The sequence below is a fragment of the Mustela lutreola genome, chromosome 3, assembly GCF_030435805.1.
Source record: "Mustela lutreola isolate mMusLut2 chromosome 3, mMusLut2.pri, whole genome shotgun sequence".
NCBI classification, from domain to species: Eukaryota; Metazoa; Chordata; class Mammalia; order Carnivora; family Mustelidae; genus Mustela; species Mustela lutreola.
In genome coordinates this window covers 179,432,165-179,452,750 of record NC_081292.1, presented here as the reverse complement: position 1 = coordinate 179,452,750, position 20,586 = coordinate 179,432,165, and the positions used below count along the sequence as shown (strand labels likewise).

Sequence of the window (20,586 nt, the reverse complement as noted above, 5' to 3'; positions counted from 1 at the left end):
CTGCTTCTTTCAAAATACAACAGATCTCCCTTCCCCTTCAGGAGTCCTGTTAACCCTTAGAAATAATGCCATAAAATGCCCACCCTAGCAATGGATGTTTCTCCCATGTGTGAGTTATTTCTCTCAGCCCCATTCAAAATGTGAGATTAGGATTTGGATGGGAATGTGTATTTCAAGAAAAATGCTATACGAATAATTTGGAGCATGAAAACAGGTTTTTCTATAAATTCTTCTTGCTTTTATTAAGACAGTGCAGAGATAAAACACACCATATTGCAATTCCTAAATTGCAGCCATACCACTTATCAATGACCAATTAATTACTTCACTCTATGATAGACACAAACGCTCCATTCAAATTCAGTTAATAGAATAGTGTCGGGATATCATGCAGACAGCTTGCATAAACACATGAGGAATAATAGCATACTCTCAATAGCTTCTGTGATTTCTAGACATGAAAACTTTGTCTTATTCCAATTTTCAAAAGATGGAATATAGAACGTTTTCATATAAAATACATTTGGAACAGTGTTTTGTTTTTTTTTTTCTTTAAAAAGGCATCTAATCTGCTTGCAACATACACTCGCAACTCAGCTTTTTAGTTACAAAATCAGGTAGATACGTATTCTTTTTCATCTAATGTGACCGATGTGAACATCTCAGTGATTTCCAACAATGACAGTTAAATTCAAAATAATATTTTCCTGATAAGTGTGATATATATTTGTAATCAAAGGAAGAAAGACTTGTCAGTTAAGACTTGTAAGTTTCGTTTTGGGGAGCTAGTTTCTATTTTACAGATAATTGAAAGTCAGTAGTTGTTTCACAGTATAAAATCTTGACTCAATTACCAACACGCCTTTATTTTCTGCTCTTTATTTTGAAATGTACTTGGACTGGAGGTATGGGAGAAATATTACTGTTTATCAAACACTTTCCTGGAAATTTCAATATACAAAATTTCCAGATTAATACATCCTAAAATAAATTATTTTTAGAAAAATGAAATTGAGAAAAAAAGGCGGAGGAAGCCTACAGCTTATATTCTGCGTGAAAAGCTTTCAATATCTTCCAGGTGGGGGCAACAGTAAGTCAGTTTTGAGAGGAGAAGAGAGAACGGGCTCTTTAAGCTCCCTGAGTCCAGTTACAGAAGATGAAATGACTTCCTGGTAGTAACAACGTGCATAAAACCACCATAAGTTTCCAGGAGATAGGACTTCTGCACTCCGCCGCGCTAGGAGCTGCAGGACCCACCGCCTAGCGCGAGCCGCCACCTCTCCACTCCGCGGACTCGGCGGCAGCCCGGGCGCGCACGCGCGCTGCGCACCTGCCGGGTGGGGGTGGGGGCGGGGGGTCGCCCCGCTGCGAGCGGCTGTCGCGGGCCGCCGCCCCACTCTCCTGCTCCGTGCCACTGGGCGGTGGACCTCGCCTTCCGCGCCCCGGCTCCTTCCCCGTCCAGGACCGCCAGGAAGCAGGGAAAGCCTTCCCTCACGTTGACATCTCATTCATTCTTACTCTGGACAATTCAAGTCCTTTCACAACAGCGCGCGCGCGCACCTCTTCCCTTAAACTCTGGTCGCGGCCGCCGGAAAACCAGCTCTCAGGCCTGGGGGCGGGGGGGGGGGGGTCCCACGCCTTTTGCCCTCCTCTTGGCAAATCTTCGGGCTCTGGGGAGGGACGGTCGTGCACTCTGGCGAGAACGAGGGTGGTGCGCGAAGCGGCGGTTGACCTTGCACAGTCTGTGGAGACGGGACTCCCCGGCAGGATCCCCGCCTCCTCGGTTTCCCTCTTCGACCCCGCGCGGAGGAGGCGGGGCGTGGGAGGCCGGAGAGGCGCGACAGCCAGGCCCGGAGGTGGCCGGGCGTCCGGGGCCCGCACGGAAAGGGCAAAGCTCGAGCGCGCGGAGCCGGAGACCCCCTCCTCTCTGGCGGCGCGGGGCTGGAGGTGCCGGCGGAGCCCCGGCTTGCGGCCAGACTACGTGTCGCTCCTCCGCGTGCCGCCTCCCGCCGCAGCCCGAGCCCTCGGGCCACCTCCGCCGCCCCCAGCCGAGCCCGCGGCCGCGCCCTCGGGCCGGTACTTGAGCCAGCAGATGACCCAAGTGACGACGACCGAGAAGAGCGCCAGGATGCTGGCCACCGACAGGCAGATGGGCCCCACGGGCGAAGGCGAGGGCGACCCGGTTGCCGGGGCAGCGCCAGGGGGCGCCCCGCCGCCGGGAGGTACCCCCCCGCCGCCGCCGCCGCCGCCGCCGCCGCCGCCGCCGCCGTAGTGGTTGACGAAGATGAGGCCGGTAAAGAGCAGCACCACCATGGAGAGGAAGGAGAAGACGACGCACACGCAGCCGGCGGTGAGCGCGGCGCGCTTGCAGTTCTGGCAGCTCTCGTAGGCGCCCGGGGCGCGCAGGCCCGCGCGGGCGCGGGGTCCGGGGGCGGCGTCCTCGGCGGGCGGCGGCGGCTGGGCCGGGGTCGGGGCGGCGGCGGGTGCGACGCGGCGCGCCGGCAGCGGCGGGAGGCGGTCTTGGGGCAGCGGGTCGTGCGCCGCGCGCAGCGCCAGCGGGAAGGCCTCGGCGAGCTTAGTGTTGTTGGGCAGGCCGTGCACGCGGCTGTCGGGCAGAGGCGTGCGGTGGCGGCACACGGGGCACGCGATGGCGCCAGGCGGGCCGTGCCAGGGCGGCGGGCGCAGCGGGCGCTCAGGCGCGGCGCTGGCAGAGGCGGCGGCGGCGGCGGCAGCGCGGAGCTGCAGCTGGCTCAGGCACTCCTGGCAGAAGGTGTGCAGGCACGCCAGCAGCTTGGGCGCGCGCCGGTCCGCGTCGAAGTAGTTGTAGCAGATTTTGCACTCGTAGTCCTCGAGCGGAGGGAGGCTGGGGACCGTCACCGCGGCGCTCCGAGCTCCCGCGTCCCCGCTGTCCCGGTCTCCCACCGCGGCGACCCCGGCTCCTGCCGAGCTCCCGGGGCTGCTGCTTGGGCTTCGATCGCCGCCGCCGCTGTCGCTCGCCGGCGCTGCCATGGCATGATCCGCCCCTCATCGGGGGCAAGGTGAGGCGCCTTCCTCCCCCTCGGTCGCCGCCTCGGCTCCCGGCGGGGAGGAGGCGCTTCTGCCTCCCCCCTCGGGCTGCTGTCGCCTGGTGGGGGAGGCACTGCTAGCTGGGCCGGGCGGGGGCGCCGCGGCGACCGCCTCCCCTCCCACCCCCTCCCTGCCCGCTGCGCCAAGGCGCGGGCGCCTCGGTCACTCCCAGTGCCCTGGCGTCTCTCTGCCGTCCCTCTTGAGCCTCTCAAGGCCACTGTACTGGTCCCTTTGGATGTCAGTTTTTGTTGGACTTGGACTTGGAAGTGGAGGGATGCAGGGGGGCGGTGCAGGAACGAAATTTGGGGTGCGGCTGCTTAAGGATGTGCCGCCCTTGCACACACCCTCCTCCCCCTCCCCTGCGGACAGCGGGTGGTGGTGGGAAACCTGGTCCTTCTTTTTCCTTGTTCCGCTTCCTCGCCCTCCTCCCCCTTTATCCTTCTTATTCCGTGTTTACTCCCCTTGGTCTGGGGCTGAGTCCCTGGCGGAGCCTCCTCTCCCCCCACCAGCAAGAGCTCACCGGTGATGTAATGCGGGACCGGCTCAGGGAGGGGAAGCAGCAGCCTGGGCAGCGGTGGAGGCAGCGCTGGTTCCTGTCCTTGGTGAAAATCGTGATCTCATTTCTCTGTCCAAGGGCGAAAGCCAGTAATCAACCAGATATTTACACTTTCCACTTGCATTAGCAAAGCCCCGGTAACCCTGCAGCATTCACAGGCTGGAAGCGGCGGGCTGGCATTTTCATTTCACCATTTGGAGGAAATTCTGGAGCTAAACGGTATCTTTCTTTCCCCGTGAAATATTGCCTGTTGAGATTTAAGGAGGCACGGAGACACAGACTCATAGCCAGGTCTTGCTGATTTTCTGGCGCTGACCACAGGGGAGGAGGTAGCTATTTCGCTGGTGCGCAGGCGTTTATGAAGGCAGCAGGGGGAAATGTTATTGTCAGACAGGTTTTCGGAATTTAAAGCCCGGGTTAAACTAGCCCCTGGCACCATTCACCACCTTCATCCACTTAAACTTTTAATATGCAAACGTAGAGAGCCCAGAATTTCTTGAGTAACCTAGGATGGATCTTCCTGATTTATTACAGCTAATGGAAGCTGCGCTGGGCAGGTTAGCAAGAAGCAGTATTTCTTGAAGGAACACCCAGTAGAATACAGGACTAGTGGTTTGGGGGGACCATCCAAAAGGTGCTGTTCAGATATTCCTAACCACAAAGTTCTGTTCCCTGTTTCTCCAGGTTGGACGTTCCCTTGTGAAGAGAGAACCAGAAGGGAGAGTAAAAGGATGGTTCTCTGGGTTCCTAAGAGATGGGAATGTTTCCACTTTTTCTCCAGGTTTTCTGCGGAAGGCAGTAAGATGCTCCAGAGAATGTTTGTGGAAAGGACAAATGAACGGGGAAGCAGATGAAGGAAAAGGACAAAAAGAAACTGAGAAGCCACCAATGCAGGAATTGTCATAAATAACTAGTAAGTTTCCATGACATTCGAAAGTAAATTTTCTTTTTACTGTTGGTGAATAATGAATGTGATAGATGTCTTAAGTGTGAGGGATCTTAGGAAAACTCATTAAAGACCCCTTTAGCTTTCATTTCCTAGTTTCAAATTTTATAAATATGATTTGGGGTAAAACTCTTTCTTCTTAAAATATATCATTTTGTGATGGGGGCTAGGATGAGCAGAGGACAGGGTGATGGGACATCAGGAGAAAGCCCTCATCTGGCCTTGGAATATTACAAAGTTATGCAAACCAACCACTCAGTGAAGGAACTGGGTGCCTGTCCTCTTTCCCTCCTTGAGATGTATGATTGTGATGAGCCTGGAATCGTGCATCTTTTAAAAGATTTTATTTATTTATTTGACAGAGACAGACAGAGATAGGGAGCCCAAGCAGTGGGAGTGGGAGAGGGAGAAGCAGGCTTCCTGCAGAGCAGGGAGTCCAATGCAGGACTCAATCCCAGGACCCTGGGATCATGACCTGAGCCAAAGGCAGACACTTAACAACTGAGCTACCCAGGCACCCCTAGAATCATGCATTTCATGTGCAGTTTTAAACTGGGTTCTTCTACTCAAGCCCTTTCTGAATTTTTTATTTCTTACTTTTTAGAAGATTTCATTTATTTATTTATTTATTTGAGAGAGAAAGAGCATGAGCAGGGGGAGAGGCAGAGGGAGATGCAGACTCCCACTGAGCAGGGAGTCCAACTCAGGCTTGATCCCAGGACCCTGAAATCATAACCTGAGCTGAAGCAAATACTTAATCCATTGAGCCACCCTGGCACCCCTCTTCTACTTAAGCCTTGATCGCCCCTTGCTGAGATGAGACATAATGCTGATGTAGGAAACAATTAAAAACAGGACATGGGGAAAAAATAGGCACAGAAATAGGAGAACTAGTGTGTATTTATGACTTGTCCTTCCCGCCACCCAGTTCCTAGGACATATGCAGCTTCCATGCCAAAGGGGGATGGAAAAAGTGTTCAGAAGGTCCACATGTCTGCACTGGGCAAAACCATGGAAGATTTTAAATTTTCACTCGATTATGGATTCTCAGCATTGGATGGAAGAATGGAGAAATAGAGCATGGGGCTAGAGCAGAGTTGCTCTGTCTCAGCACTATTGACATTTTGAGCTGGAGAATTCTTTGTTGTGGTGCTGATCTGTGCATTGTCAGATGTTTCGTGACATCCCTGGCCTCTACCCACTTGGTGTCAGTATCAGCCCATTCCCAGTGGTGACGTGGGGGTAAACTCATCCTGGGGGGTATACTTAAACCTGCTGGAGAATCACAGGTCTCTACCAAAGTCACATATTTGGTTATGGGGAGACCAAAAGAACTAACATTCTCCAGCTTTTAACTGGTACAAGCGAAGATAGCCTTGGAGTTGGAGGTAATTATTTAGCAGCTACCAACATTTTTTCTACAGCTCATGGTCCCTTAGATACCCTAGCACCCTCTTTGAGAGGTCCATACATTCTACTGATAGGATCATAAACAATTGCCAGGATTCAGTTAGCAATGCTAGAATTTACTCTCTGTGTTTGGATGGCTTTTAAAGGGACTCAGTATCTCCATTCATTTATATCCTAGGGCCAGTAATTATTTTTAGGTCTCATAAAGGTGTCACATGGGGGCTTTTGTCTGTGCAATGAGAAGCCACAACATACCTGAAGAGTGTGAGTTTGGATGCTGTAGGCCACAGGCATTGGCATTAATGAGCTGTTAAGGCCCAGTGCTTACCATGTCTCCTGCAGCAGTAAATAGTGAAGTTTGGTCATTCATGTAGGAATTATGCTTTCTTTGTGGTGAAAACTGTGTTGAAACGGATCTTAAGCCAGAAAGAAGAAACTCAATATTCACATCAGGATTTGAATTGGCTTTGCTTGTGAATCTTGTTTAAGCCTTGAATATATTAGATACTCAGTATTGGCTGAATTGTTTTCTTTCTGAAGACCTAAATAAATGAAAGACACCACTAGTCTCAGGTACTCTTTTACATGTATTTCCTCCATCAACCATCGAGAGAGAGAGAGAGAGAGAGAGAGAGAGAGTGTGTTTTAGTTTTAGGATTAATCATCCTGGGTCCAAATGCTAAGCTTTCCTCCTCACCCCCTGTGTGGCATTAGATAGGCTAGTTAGCTTCTCTGTGCTTCCATTTTCCAAACTTTAAAATGGAGATGAGTAGTGACATAAGTCTGTTGTGAAGATTGAATATGTTCTACACATAACACACAGAGTTCCCGACCTCCCTCCTTTTTTTTTTTTTTTTAAGGATTTTATTTATTTATTTGACAGAGATCACAAGTAGGCAGAGAGGCAGGCAGGGGGTGGGGGGAGCAGGCCCCCTGCTGAGCAGAGATTCCCAATGTGGGGCTCGATCCCAGGACCCTGAGATCATGACCTGAGCCAAAGGCAGGGTCTTAAACCACAAGTAGGCAGAGAGGCAGGCAGGGGGTGGGGGGAGCAGGCCCCCTGCTGAGCAGAGATTCCCAATGTGGGGCTCGATCCCAGGACCCTGAGATCATGACCTGAGCCAAAGGCAGGGTCTTAAACCACTGAGCCACCCAGGCACCCCCACCCCTGGACCTCTCTTAACACTCAGTATTGTTTCTGTCAGGTGTTGCTATTCCTGATCTCATCAGTCCTCACAACTACCCTATGAGAGAAGCCCAGAAGGTTTGTGTCACCAGCTCAAGGTGACAAACCAGTAGCGACAGAGCAATTCTAAACCAAGTCTCCCATCATTTCAGAGATAGAGATGCATTTAGCATCTCAGTCAGAAAGACAAGGAGGAGGAACCCTGACCTAAGAATTTAACCATATATTATTGATCTGTTAGTTGTAATAAATAAAGTCGTGCATAAAATATGAGGACAAAGTGAAGTCTTATTGGTAATATTGGAAGAATAGATGTATAGACAGATAATGCCCCTCAGAAGCAAGTAGTAGGTGAGTCAATCAAAAAGTTGACATTTTTAGAAACCGGGTTGATTCAATTAGACATTATTGGCAGGCATTATTGCCATGTGATAAGGCACCTGGCCTCCAGAAACTAAGACTTTAATAGAGGATATTAAATGTGTGCAGAACTCGAAGGCAGAATGAGGCAAGTTTGTGGTCCAGGGACAAGGTCTGCTGGGAATAAGGAGGAGAGAGAAGTTATTTCTGTTCTAGGGAGTTAAGAGGTTTCCATAGGCTCATGGTCAGTGATTTGTAGAGGGTTTAGAAAGATGCAGAGAGAAAGGCATTCAAGGCAGCAGCAGGGAAAGCAGTGTGTTAAGGGCATGGCTAGTGGCCTGCTTCAGAGAGAGTATGCTGTGTGTAGGACACTGTGGAGGGAAACCGAGAGTGCTGTACTAGGAGGGTTGGGCTTAATTCCGTAGACAGCTGGATGGTCCACAGTCAACACAGGGCAGGAGTATCCTTGGGTGGTTGAGCTTGGGTGTGGTAGGTGGGCCAGAGTTGGTATTGACTTTCAGGAGAGATCTGTATCAATTAAAAGGTTACTTTAGGCACTAGATCTCATTGTTCTATATACTGCAAAAATATAACTTTTAAAGAATTAATGTATTCCATTTATGGTGATAAGTTTTCTCCTGTTGTGTACAGACAGTATGGTCTAGTGGTTAAGAACACTAGTAGCTGCTTACTAGCTGTGTAATCCTAGAAAAGTTACTTAACCTTTCTGTGCCTCAGTTTCTGTGGCTACAGTTTCTCTCCTGTAAAATAGGAGAGTAGTATCTACTTCATATGGGCTTCATATGGTTGTTGCAGGGTCAGAATGAGTTAATCTTTGTTCAACCTCAAACAGTGCCTAGTACATGGTAAGTGCTACAAACATGTCAAGAAAAGAAGCTAACCAAACAGGACTAATCTGCAGTGATTCAAAAGATACTCTTTTTCTGGGGTGCCTGGGTTGCTCAGTGGGTTAAGCATCTAACCCTTGATTTCAGCTCAGGTCATGATCTCAGGGTCATAAGATTGAGCCCCTCTTCAGGCTCAGGACTCAGCAAGGAGTCTGCTTGTTCCTTTCCCTCTCTTGCCCCTCCCGACCTCGCTTCTGGGCACACGTGCTCTCCCTCTCTTTCTAATAAATAAGTAAATAAACTTTTTTTTTTTTTAAAGATTTTATTTATTTATTTGACAGACAGAGATCACAAGCAGGCAGAGAGGCAGGCAGAGAGAGAGGAGGAAGCAGGCTCCCTGCTGAGCAGAGAGCCCGATGCGGGACTCGATCCCAGGACCCTGAGATCATGACCTGAGCCGAAGGCAGCGGCTTAACCCACTGAGCCACCCAGGTGCCCCAGTAAATAAACTTTTTTAAAAAAAAAACCCAAAAGATTTTTTTAAGGGAAATTATCATTTCTTTTTTGCTAAGTAAAAATAACTCATAATGAAAACTCTCTCAACCAGGTGATCAAAGTTCATTTCAATAGCAGTAAGTCAAGCTGATCACATGTACCCTTGATATGATGTGTGGAGAATGGCATGTTCTGTGATACTCCTCTCAAAAACCCATAACCCCAGGTTTTTTTTTAAGATTTTATTTATTTATTTGACAGACAGAGATCACAAGTAGGCAGAGAGGCAGGCAGAGAGAGAGGAGGAGGAAGCAGGCTCCCCACTGAGCAGAGAGCCCCGATGTGCGACTCAATCCCAGGACTCTGGGATCATGACCTGAGCTGAAGGCAGAGGTTTAACCCACTGAGCCACCCAGGCGCCCCCCATAACCCCAGTTTAAGCATGGGAAAACATCAGAGAGATCCCAACAGAAGGATATTCTATCAAACACCTGGTCAGGATCTCCCCAAACTGTCAAGGTCATGAAAAACAGGGAAAGTCTGAGAAACTGTCACAGCCCTTAAAAGGGCCCTAAGGAGACAGGATGACCAAATGCGATGTATCCTGGATGGGATACCGGAACAGCAACAACAAAGACGTTAGGCAAAAACTAAGGAAATCTGAATAAATCATGGGATTTCGTGTTACCATGTATCAATACTGGTTCATTAGGTATGATAAATGTGGCTTGTTAACATAAGATATAAATAATAGGGGAAGCTGAGTACAGAGTATATGGGACTCTCTATGCTGTCACTGTAATTTTTCTGTAAATTTCAAACTATTCTAAAATAAAAAGTTTATTTTTTTAAAATGTGGTCAATTCATGGAGATTTGCAATCACAAGACAACTAACATCCCTGGGGATTAAGACATGTCTGCTTACTGTGCATCCCTATCACTTCAGGTAAAATCTAGTAACCAGGCTTTGAAAAGTCTTACAAGGAGGGGCGCCTGGGTGGCTCAGTGAGTTAAAGCCTCTGCCTTCGGCTCAGGTCATGATCCCAGGGTCCTGGGATCGAGCCCCACATCGGGCTCTCTGCTCAGCAGGGAGCCTGCTTCCTTCTCTCTCTCTCTCTGCCTACTTGTGATCTCTGTTTGTCAAATAAAACAAATAAAATCTTTAAAAAAAAATAAAAAAAAAAGAAAAGTTTTACAAGGAAACATTAGATTTAGTATTTACTGCATTAGAGTATCTTAATACTTTTTATGATGTGCAGTTAATAGTAATTTTTAAAAATGAATATAACTGTTCAACTACTTCGAAGAAAATTCAAGAAAGAGAATTTTATTATTGTTTTTTAAGTCATCTCTATGGGCTTGAGCATACAACCCTGAGATCAAGAGTTGTGCGCTCCACTGACTGAGCCAGCCAGGTACCCCAGAAAAGACAATTTTAAAATAACCTATAACCTAGTACTTTAGCATAGCTATTCCATCACTGAATTTATTCACTTAGGCATGTGTTTTATATAGTTGTAATAGTAGTATGTACTTTGCTTCACGTTAATTTGATTTATTCATTCAGATTACTATTTATGGTGTCTACTGTGTATCAGACAGTGTTTTTCCAGGTTGACAATGTAAAACACACAGTGAAGAAAACAGACATAATGCTTGCCCTCATGAAGATTATATTCTTGTGTGTGTGTGTGTGTGTGTGTGTGTGTAGGCAACAATAAATAAATAGGTAACATTAAGAAGTGGAAACTGCTATGAAATAAAATATAGCAGGAGAGGAGGACTGGGAATATTAGGGTGTCAAAAGGGTAAGTTGCTATTTTAAATAAAGAGACCAGAAAGGTTCACCTAATAAAGTGAGATTTGAGCAAAGACACTAAGGAAGTGAGGGATAGAACCATGTGCTACTCCAAGAGTGCCCCAAGCAAAGTAAAGAGCATGTTCAAAGGTCCTGAGGTAAGAGCATACTTGATATGTTCCCTGAACAATAAGGAAGCCAATAGCAGGAGGAAAGTGAAGTAGGGGAAAGGACAGGAGATGAGGCCACAGTAGGTGTCAGAGTGGAGATGATCGTGTAGGGCCTTGCACATTTTAATGATTTTTGGTTTTTAATAAAGTCTTTTTTTTTTTTTAAGAATTTTATTTATTTATTTGACAGAGAGAGATCACAAGTAGGCAAAGAGAGAGGAGGAAGCAGGCTTCCTGCCAAGCAGAGAGCCCGATGCGGGGCTTGATCCCAGGACCCTGAGATCATGACCTGAGCCGAAGGCAGAGGCTTAACCCATTGAGCCACACAGGCACCCTGATTTTTGGTTTTTAATTAGAATGAAATGAGAATCCATTGACGGGTTCTGAGGAGAGAAGTACAGGATCTGCTTTAGGTCTCCAAAGAATCACTATCACTGCTGTGTGAAGAATAGATTAGAGGGCAAGTTTAGAAACAGGTAACCTGAGTAGGTGACTCTGGTTAACAAACTAGCTAGAGGGGGCACCTGGGTGGCTCAGTTGTTAGGCATCTGCCTTCGGCTTAGGTTGTGATCTCAGGGTCCTGGGATCGCGCCCTGCAGTGGGCTCCCTGCTCAACGGGAAGCCCGCTTCTCCCTTTGCCCGCTCCCCCTGCCTGTGTTCTCTCTCTTGCTGTGTCTCTCTGTTAAGTAAATAAATAAAACCTTAAAAGAAAAAAAAAAAAAAAAACTAGATACAGGAAGGTGCTCAATTCCCTGGGACTGCTTGGGTCCTGTACATGAACATGAGGCTGGCGGCACTCGCGGATGTGGAGAGCGAGGGACTGAGAACCGTTTCCAAGGATGTTTCCAGGACTTTTGTCCTAAATCCAAAAGCTCCAGCGTACCTGTTTTAGTCAATAGCAATTATTAACTTAACAACAGTGCAATAAGCATTTTTCCATGATATTGATATTTTTTATAATCAGGACATCCTTCATTTCCTCATTCAAATACAGTAACAGTGATGCTTGCTGCTGACCATCCAATCCCAACTTGGAACCTCCTCCCCACTTCCTGTTCTTACCCTGCTGTATTTCATTCTGAAATACAATCGTTGGGGCCCGATGCAAATTAAAAATGTGGAACATTTGTTAAAAAATTATTAAGAATTTCAAGAAGCTGGGGCGCCTGGGTGGCTCAGTGGGTTAAGCCTCTGCCAGGTCATGATCTCAGGGTCCTGGGATCGAGCATCAGGCTCTCTGCTCAGTGGGAAGCCTGCTTCCCCCTCTCTCTCTGCCTGCCTCTCTGCCTACTTGTGACTTGTGATCTCTGTCAAATAAATAAAATCTTAAAAAAAAAAAAAAAGAATTTCAGGAAGCTTAGGGTGCCGGCGGGGGGGGGGGAGGGGGGCTCAGTCGGTTAAGCATTCAACTTTTGGTTTCTGCTGAAGCCATGATCTCGAGGTTGGGGGAATAGAACCCCACATGGGGCTTCTGTGTTCAGTGCAGAGTCTACTCAGATCCTTCCTTCTTCCTGTCTGCCCCTCACTGCTCAGGCTCTCGCTCTCAAATAAATAAATAAAATCCTTTTAAGAAAAGAAAGTCAAGAAGCTTGCCAGAGAGCATTAGAGCAAGTGGGAGTCCCTTCGGGGCACAGGACCCTGTCACAAGCCTGAGAAGCCAGCCCTGCTTACACATGTCATATATTTAACTAGCTGTTTTGTTTACTGTCTGTCCCTCCTCATAATCACGTAAAGTCTGTGCAGGGTAAGGTTTTTGTGTTTTGTTCTCTGCCCTAGCGCTATGCTTAGACTAGTACCTAGCATACAGTAGACACTCAAAAAATATTTTTGAATGAAGTGATTTTTTTCTTTAAGATTTTACTTATTTTTTTTTTTTTTTTGAGAGAGAGAGTGTGTAAGAGAGAGAGAACATGAGTAGGGAGAGGGGGAGAGACAGAGGGAGAAGCACACTCCCCACTGAGCAGGGAGCCTGCCACATAGCTCAGTCCCAGGACCCTGGGATGGTGACCTAAGCCCACGGCAGACACTTCACCACAGAGGTGCCCCAAGAATAAGTGAGTTTGAATGGGTGATTAGCATTTTATCCTATTACTATTATTTTAGCCTATTTTTTATCCTATTACTCTCCCATAATTTTCTTTTCTTTTCCATTTTTTTTTTTTTTAAGTAGGCTCCAGACCCAAATGTGGGGCTTGAACTCATGACCCTGAGATCAAGACCTGAGCTAAGACGAAAAGTTGGATGCTTAACCCACTGAACAACCCAGGTGCTCCTCTACCATAATTTTCTAAAGCATTCTTTTTTTTTTTTTTTAAGATTTTATTTATTCATTTGACAGAGATAAGAGAGAGAGAGAACATAAGCAGGAGGAGTGGGAGGGGGAGAAGCAGACTCCCTGCAGAGCAGGGAACCTTGTGTGGGGCTTGGTCCCAGGACTTCGGGATCATGACCCAAGCCGAAGGCAGACACTTAGCTGACTGAGCCATCCAGGCATCCCTCTTAAGCATTCTTTCATCAGTGGGTATTTAGGTAGAATATTTTGCTCCTATAAATCCTATGGCAGTTAAAATATTCAACATATAGCCTTGGCTGTATTTTTGGATTAATTCTCTAAGACTAAATCTCAGACATGGAATTTTTATAGACCATTATCCTTGAAAAATGCAATTTGCAAAATGTATTAGCTGGATGACTTTACATTATATTAGGCATTAATTATCCTTTGACAGTTTGAGTTGTTATTTAGAAACCGTTTGATCACCCAAGAAACTGCTTTTATTCTGTCAATATTTGTGTTTATGAAGGAGGAGTTTGTTTTTTCTTTCAAAAAGAATAACTTTTTTCTCTTCAAGAACTTTATTATAAGTATAAAACCATTTCTTTTCCTGTTGCTTGTTTTAATTTTGTTTCAGCAAGATATGAGTAAAGAAAGAATAATCAGGTAGGTTTTGTAGTTAACATAATAAATTCACTCCATTTCTCATATATTTTGTTGTTTCATCGGATTTTTGGTGTTTTAGTACTCAGCTTAAACTGTAGCTTATGCAAGAAAATGCACGTCTGTTGTACTCCCCGGGGATTCTTAGTAGTTGCTTTTGAGAGTTTTAGCTTTTCCAGGGGCACCTGGGTGGCTCAGTTGGTTAGACCTCTGCCTTCCACTCACGTCATGATCTCAGGGTCCTGGGATTGCGGCCCACATCAGGCTCTCTGCTCAGGGGGGAGCCTGCTTCCCCTACTCTCTCTGCCTGCCTCTCTGCCTACTTGTGATCTCTCTCTGTCAAAAAAAAAAAAAAAAAAGTTTTAGCTTTCTCTAAATGTGATTATTCGAGCTGCCCCCCAAAAGAACCAGAGGCTTCTGGGGTTCCTAACCCTGTGTATTTCCCATTGTTTATGCAAACCTAGGAAGTGTCTAATGTCCCAGAGCTTATCCCAGCTGGCAGAGTGATTGGTATTATGGTTGGTTTCTGTGTCAGCTGGCCATCACCAAGGCTTGTCAAGTGTCTACGTCCCAACGCAAAACAGAATCAGTCCTAAACAAGATGGGAGACGGTCAGAGCATCAGATTCTTGTGTCTTAAAATGTTTTTTTCCTTAATTAAGAAATTTGAAAAATGCTTTTCTTCCCTCAAATTTGTAGATCTTCGCGGCAATATTTGGCAGTTTCTTTGTTTTTCTACTCCCATTTCACATTAAGGGTGCTAATATAGACCAGGGGAAGTCCAAATTGTTTACCCCAAAGCCATGGAGTAAATGTAGCTAAAATCAAAGCTGCATTTCTCTGAAGGCTGTAGGGTAGAATCCATTTCCTTGCCTTTTCCAGCTTCTGAAAGATACCCTCATTCCTTGCCCCATGGCCACCTCCCTCCAAGCTCATATCTCCTCCAACTCTGACTCCAACTCTCCTGCTTCCCACTTAAAGGGACCCCATGATTGTGCTGGGCTCTCCTAAATAATCCCGGATACCTTCCCTATGTCAAACTCTATAACTGCAAGGTGCCTTTTGCAGGTGCGTAAAGTAAGATATGCATAGGTTCTTGGGATTCAGGGGCAGACATCTTTAGGGGCTGTTATTTTCTTGAACATATAAGCTTTGCAGCCCCAGTAAAGCTGCTCACAACTGTTGACTGGTCCTTACGTTGCATCTGCCCCAGCCCCCACTCAGCTGCAAAAGAGCTGAGAGAAGCCCAACAGTGGGCTGCAGTAGACCAGTTAGGAAACTTTGCCATAAAATATAATAATGTAGGGGCACCTGGGTGGCTCAGTGGGTTAAGCCTCTGCCTTCAGCTCAGGCCATGATCTCAGGGGTCCTGGGATGGAGCTCTGTATCTGGCTCTCTGCTCAGCAGGGAGCATGCTTCCTCCGCCCCGCCCCGCCTGCCTCTCTACCTACTTGTGATCTCTGTCTGTCAAATAAATAAATAAAATCTTTAAAAATATATATAATAATGTAAAAGCAGGTTTTGTTTTGGTTTGGTTTGGTTTGGTTTGGTTTTGGGTTTTTGTTTTTTGTTTTGTTTTTTGTTTTTGGTCATAGGAATCCAGCATCCACATTTCCATCCTTGGGAAATTTCTCCTTCAACCAGAGCCTCCTTTGCTGCCTGGCATATTGAATTAATGCCCCCTGGAGTAGCCCTCCACCAAGGACGAATGAGACCTGGTGTATTCCTACACCAGCTCCCTCATCCCTCCTCAGGCAAGTAAATTCTGGGGCATGTGCTTTCTCCTTGCTCTCAGTTTCCCCAGCAGAGTGAAGCTCCAGACACTCACAGTGGGAACTGACTCTACAGGGCACCCTTTAGCGGCTGCTTCCCTTTCCTGCTTCCTGTTCTTACCCCTCTTATTGGTGTTCCCTTGGGATCACACTCTTGTCTTATTTCCTGGTTCACTTCTGGAACCAGGAAATAAGTTAAGATATGGGGAAAAGCGGAGCACCTGAGTGGCTCAGAGGTTTAAAGCCTCTGCCTTTGGCTTAGGTCATGATTCCAGGGTCCTGGGATTGAGCCCCGCATCGGGCTCTCTGCTCAGCAGGGAGCCTGCTTCCTCCTCTCTCTCTCTCTTTGCCTGCTTCTCTGCCTACTTGTGATCTCTGTCAAATAAATAAATAAAATCTTAAAAAAAAAAAAAAAGATATGGGGAAAAGCTTTGAAAAGAAGGGAGAGCAGAAAAAGAATGTTCAGACACATTTGCAAAAGCTTTTCTTGTTGAACTAAAAACTAGAGTGAGGGTAGTAGTAACCCTTAGATATATTTTAGGGGATTTCAGGATGTGTATGTTTATTTCTCACTTTTAGAGCATTTCCTGGGAAGATTCCAAGTCCCTAAGAGAAGCTGCACCCCAAAGCCCCAGAGTATATTGTCACAGTGGGGCAGGGGCAGTTCCATGTGGAGAGAATTAGACACAGCTCACTCTACCCCCCAGTTTCAAGATGCCTGATGCCCCAGTGCACTCCAGGAGAGCACACACAACTTCCTGAGCCTGAGTGGGGAGCAGATGTGTCTGAGACAGTCCAAAGGGAGATTGTGGTTGGGAGAGGGAAGAGGCAGATGGATCTGAGAGAGGAAGCCCCAGCAACAGAGCCTCAGATGCACCAGGGACCAAGATGGGATGATGGTCTCCTGAGGAGAGGCCGGATGGGATGATGGTCTCCTGAGGAGAGGCCGGATGGGATGATGGTCTCCTGAGGAGAGGCCAGCATGGACCCACTTGCTCCTCTCTACCTCCTGCCTCTGCCTTCGTTGGCCCCAGATGTTGTCCGGAGTAAAAGGAGAGAGAAGGCCAGAGTCCTGAACTGACAGAGCTATTACCCCAAAAAGGGGATTTATAAACCGAAAAAGAAGTGACTGAATTATTGGCAAAATTAAGTTGGTTCTTTTGCTGTTTTTTCAAGAAAAATTGAGGAGGGCTTATAAATCAGGAGCATATAATATTGCACCTGTCACTGGAGAAGATACTTCATTTCCCATTATTTGTTTTAACTGTGGTCCACCGTTTATGTGGCACCATGAAAATAACCTGTGGAAAACACAGGTTAACTGGATAATGTGGAATAACATAAATGTATTAAACTAAAACCAGTATATTTTTCCATGTTCACATACATGTGCACACACACACAAACACACACACGTTCCCATGAACTGCTTTGCCTTTCTGGCTCTAAGGAAGTGGGTGGGGTCAGTACCACCTTGGGAAAGAGGCTTCATGAGGAGCTCAGGTAAGGCTAGCCTGGGAGGGGTCTGCAGGGAGAAGGGACAAGAGACTAAGGTGTCAGACGAATGTGTCCTGGCTCCCTCCTTTGTGCCAATGAACCCAGACAGGTGAAGTGGAGCCTCAGAACTTGTTATTAGGTAGTATGAGGGGTTTATTATTGATTTTGTTTGGTATAATAATAGCAGTGGGATTGGGGCGCCTGGGTGGCTCGGTGGGTTAAAGCCTCTGCCTTCAGCTCGGGTCATGATCTCAGGGTCCTGGAATCGAGCCCAGCATCGGGCTCTCTGCTCAGCGGGGAGTCTGCTTCCCCTTCCTCTGTCACTGCCTGCCTCTCTGCCTACATGTGATCTCTGTCAAATAAATAAAAATCTTTAAAAAAAAATAATAGCAGTGGGATTATGAAAAACTTCCTTATCCTCTCTAATAAAGTATTGTAGGGGAGTGTGATGTCTTGCATTTGCTTTAATATACTCCAGCAAAAATAAATATATAGATAAATAAATTTAAAAGTGGGAGAGGGGCGCCGGGGTGGCTGAGTGGTTTAAGCGTCCAACTCTTGATTTTGGCTAAAGTCAGGATCATGGGATCAAGTCCCGTGTGGGGCTCATGCTCAGTATGGGTCTGCTAGTCCCTCTCCTTCTGCTCCTCTCCTTGCTTTCTCTCTCTCTCTTTCTCTGAGATAAGTAAATAAATAAAAAATATATATTCTTTTAAAGTGGGAGAATAGAAGAAATACATGGTTGTCACTATGTATAAAAATTCCTTAAGTTGAGTGATAGGAATTTAGGTCTTCATTTTAATACTTTCTTTTGTAATATTTGAAAATGTTCCTGTCAGTGGGGTTCGATCCCAGGACCCCGAGATCATGACCTGAGCCAAAAGCAGAGGATTAACCCACTGAGCCACCCAGGCGACCCTTGTATTGCATTTCTGACCAGTGTCTGTGCCAATGCTTCTGTCACTGCAGTGACTCCCAAGACTCTGAAGGCTGCCCAAATGTGGAAAATATAAGACACTGGGATTCCCAGCCTGACACTACAGATTGTCTTGACCTCTAGGGACAATAAAGGCCAAAGATGGTATGAGTCTGTACACACAATATCTAAGCATACCTTCACTGGAAGGAGAGGGATTGTGGGTGCTCATGGACTGGGGGTGTTAAGGAGATGGCCCAGCTTCTGAGACTCTAGTCTATTGAATGCTTTGCAGAGTCCTGGGTAGCAAAAGGCTTCCCAGACAGTGGATGACCAAGCAGTTACTTGATGAGTTCAATCTCCAACTGCAAAATTGGAAAGGAAAGGGAATTTCAAATGAAAACATGTGGAATTTAAGAAATAAAACAGGATCGTAGGGAAAGAGAGGGAGAAATAAGATGAAATCATAAGAGACAAACCATAAGAGACTCTTGACTATAGGAGACAAACTGAGGGTTGCTGGAGGGGAGGTGGTGTGAGGGTGGGGTAATTGGGTGACGGGCATTAAGGAGGCACGTGATGGGATGAGCATTGGGTGTTATATGAGACTGATTAATCACTAAACTTTACCTCTGAAACTAATAGTACCTCGTATGCTAATTAATTTAATTTAAATTAAGTTTAATTAAAAAACCATTTCAGACCCATTGTGAAATTCTCACGTTAACTCTTTTGTTTTACACACCTGTATAGTCAATTTATAATCTCTTAAGAATTCTGGCTTTAAGAGAAATTTTTAAAAAGAATATCTACATTTGGTTAGAACAGAAGTGAAGAAAGGTAAACAGAAGAAGCACGAAAAATGTCTGGATGTAAATGACCTCGATTCATCTGTGAGTAGTTCTAGGACAGTCACTGTTCTTTTGTGTTTGTGTGGTAAAATAGAATATAACACACAGTTTACCATACTAACCATTTTTAAATATCCAGCTCAATAGTTTTCAGAATATTTACATTGCTGTGAAACAGATCTCCAGAACTTATTAATCTTGCAAAACTGAAACTTTGTACCCATTAGACAGGCAACCTCCCACCTGCCCCCTCCCCCCAGACCCTGGTAACCACCTTTCTACTTACAATTTCTATGAATTTAACTACTTTATTTTTTTTTTGAAGATTTTATTTATTGAACAGACACAGGTCTGTGAGAGAGGGAACACAAGCAGTGGGGGAGAGGGAGAAGCAGGCTTCCCACTGAGCAAGGAGCCTGATGTGGGGCTTGATCCCAGGATGCTGGGATCATGGCCTGACTCAAAGGCAGACACTTAAATGAGCCAGCCAGGCACCCCTGAATTTAACTACTTTAGATACCTCATACGAGTGGAATCATACAGCATTTGTATTTCGGTGACTGGCCTATTTCACTTAGCATTAACAGCCTCAGGGTTCATCCATGTTGTAGCATAGACAGGATATCTTTCCCTTTTAAGGTTGACTAACAATCCATGGTATGTATTTACCACATTTTTGTTTTTTGTTTTTAAAGATTTTATTTATTTATTTGTCAGAGAACATAAGCAGGGGGAGCAGCAGGCAGAAGGAGAAGCAGACTCCCCGCTTAGCAAGGAGCCCCATGCGAGACTTGATTCCAAGCTCCCGGGATCATGACCTGAGCGGAAGGCAGCCACTTAAGCAACTGAGCCACCCAGGCGTCCTAATGTATCACATTCTGTATATCTGTTCATCTGTCAATGGATATTTGGGTTGTTTCCACATCTTGTCTGTTGTAAATAGGGCTGCTATGAACATGGATATGCAAATATCTCTTCAAGATCCTGCTTTCCATTCTATTAGATATAAACCAGAAATAGGATGGCGGCTCATATGGTAGTTCTTTTTTTTTTTTTTTCTTTTAAGGATTTTATTTATTTATTTGACAGAGATCACAAGTAGACAGAGGCAGGCAGAGACAGAGAGAGGGGAAAGCAGGCTCTGCTCTCCGGATCCCAGGACCCGGGATCATGACCTGAGCTGAAGGCAGAGGCTTTAACCCATTGAGCCACCCAAGTGCCCCGGTAGTTCTCTTTTAGTTTAATTTCTGTTCTGTAGAAGTTATACCATTTTATAGTCCCCCCTTCCAACCCCGAGCAATACACAAGGGTTCCAATTTCCCCATACCCTTACTAACACTAGTTATTTTCTGGTATTTTTTTTCTTTCATCCTAATGGGTATAAGATGATATCTTATTGTTTTGATTTGGATTTCTCTGAATATTAGTGATGTTGAACATCTTTTCAAATTCTTGTTGACCATTTTTATACTGTCATCTTTGGAGAAATGTTTGATCACATCTCTCACCAATTTTTTAATTGGTTGATTCCTGTTGTTGAATTGTGGGTGTTCTTTTTTTATCGTTTCTTTTTACAGATTTATTTACTTTTTTAAGTAGGCTCCATACCCAATGTGGAGCCCAACCTGGGGCTCAACGCACAACCCTGAGGTCAAGACTTAAAATCAAGAGTTGGATGCTTAACTGACTGAGCCACCCACGTGCCCGGGGGCATTCTTCATATGCTTTGGATATAAATCCCTTCTCAGGTAAATGATTTGAAGATATTTTCTACCAT

At 46.0% G+C, this 20,586-nt stretch overlaps 1 protein-coding gene and 1 long non-coding RNA gene across 3 annotated transcripts in view; one reads left to right on the top strand and one right to left on the bottom strand.

Moving 5' to 3' along the window:
• Positions 1-1,888: 1,888 nt before the first annotated feature.
• LOC131827400 (forkhead box protein D1) lies at positions 1,889-3,016 on the bottom strand. Its single transcript, XM_059167916.1, has one exon. It carries the CDS (start codon positions 3,007-3,009, stop codon positions 1,978-1,980), a length of 1,032 nt encoding a protein of 343 aa, XP_059023899.1. The 5' UTR covers positions 3,010-3,016; the 3' UTR covers positions 1,889-1,977.
• Positions 3,017-3,738: 722 nt separating this feature from the next.
• LOC131827401 (uncharacterized) overlaps positions 3,739-20,586 on the top strand; it is a 79,014-nt gene continuing 62,166 nt past the window's right edge. For both annotated transcript variants that reach the window (XR_009352004.1, XR_009352003.1), the window contains exons 1-3: positions 3,739-3,841; positions 4,307-4,535; positions 20,387-20,557. This is a non-coding gene — a long non-coding RNA (uncharacterized LOC131827401). The remainder of the gene's footprint in view (positions 3,842-4,306; positions 4,536-20,386; positions 20,558-20,586) is intronic.

Bases quoted from the DNA above. Each gene is read 5' to 3' on its own strand.
- LOC131827400 (XM_059167916.1), bottom strand. From the start codon at position 3,009: ATGGCAGCGCCGGCGAGCGACAGCGGCGGCGGCGATCGAAGCCCAAGC.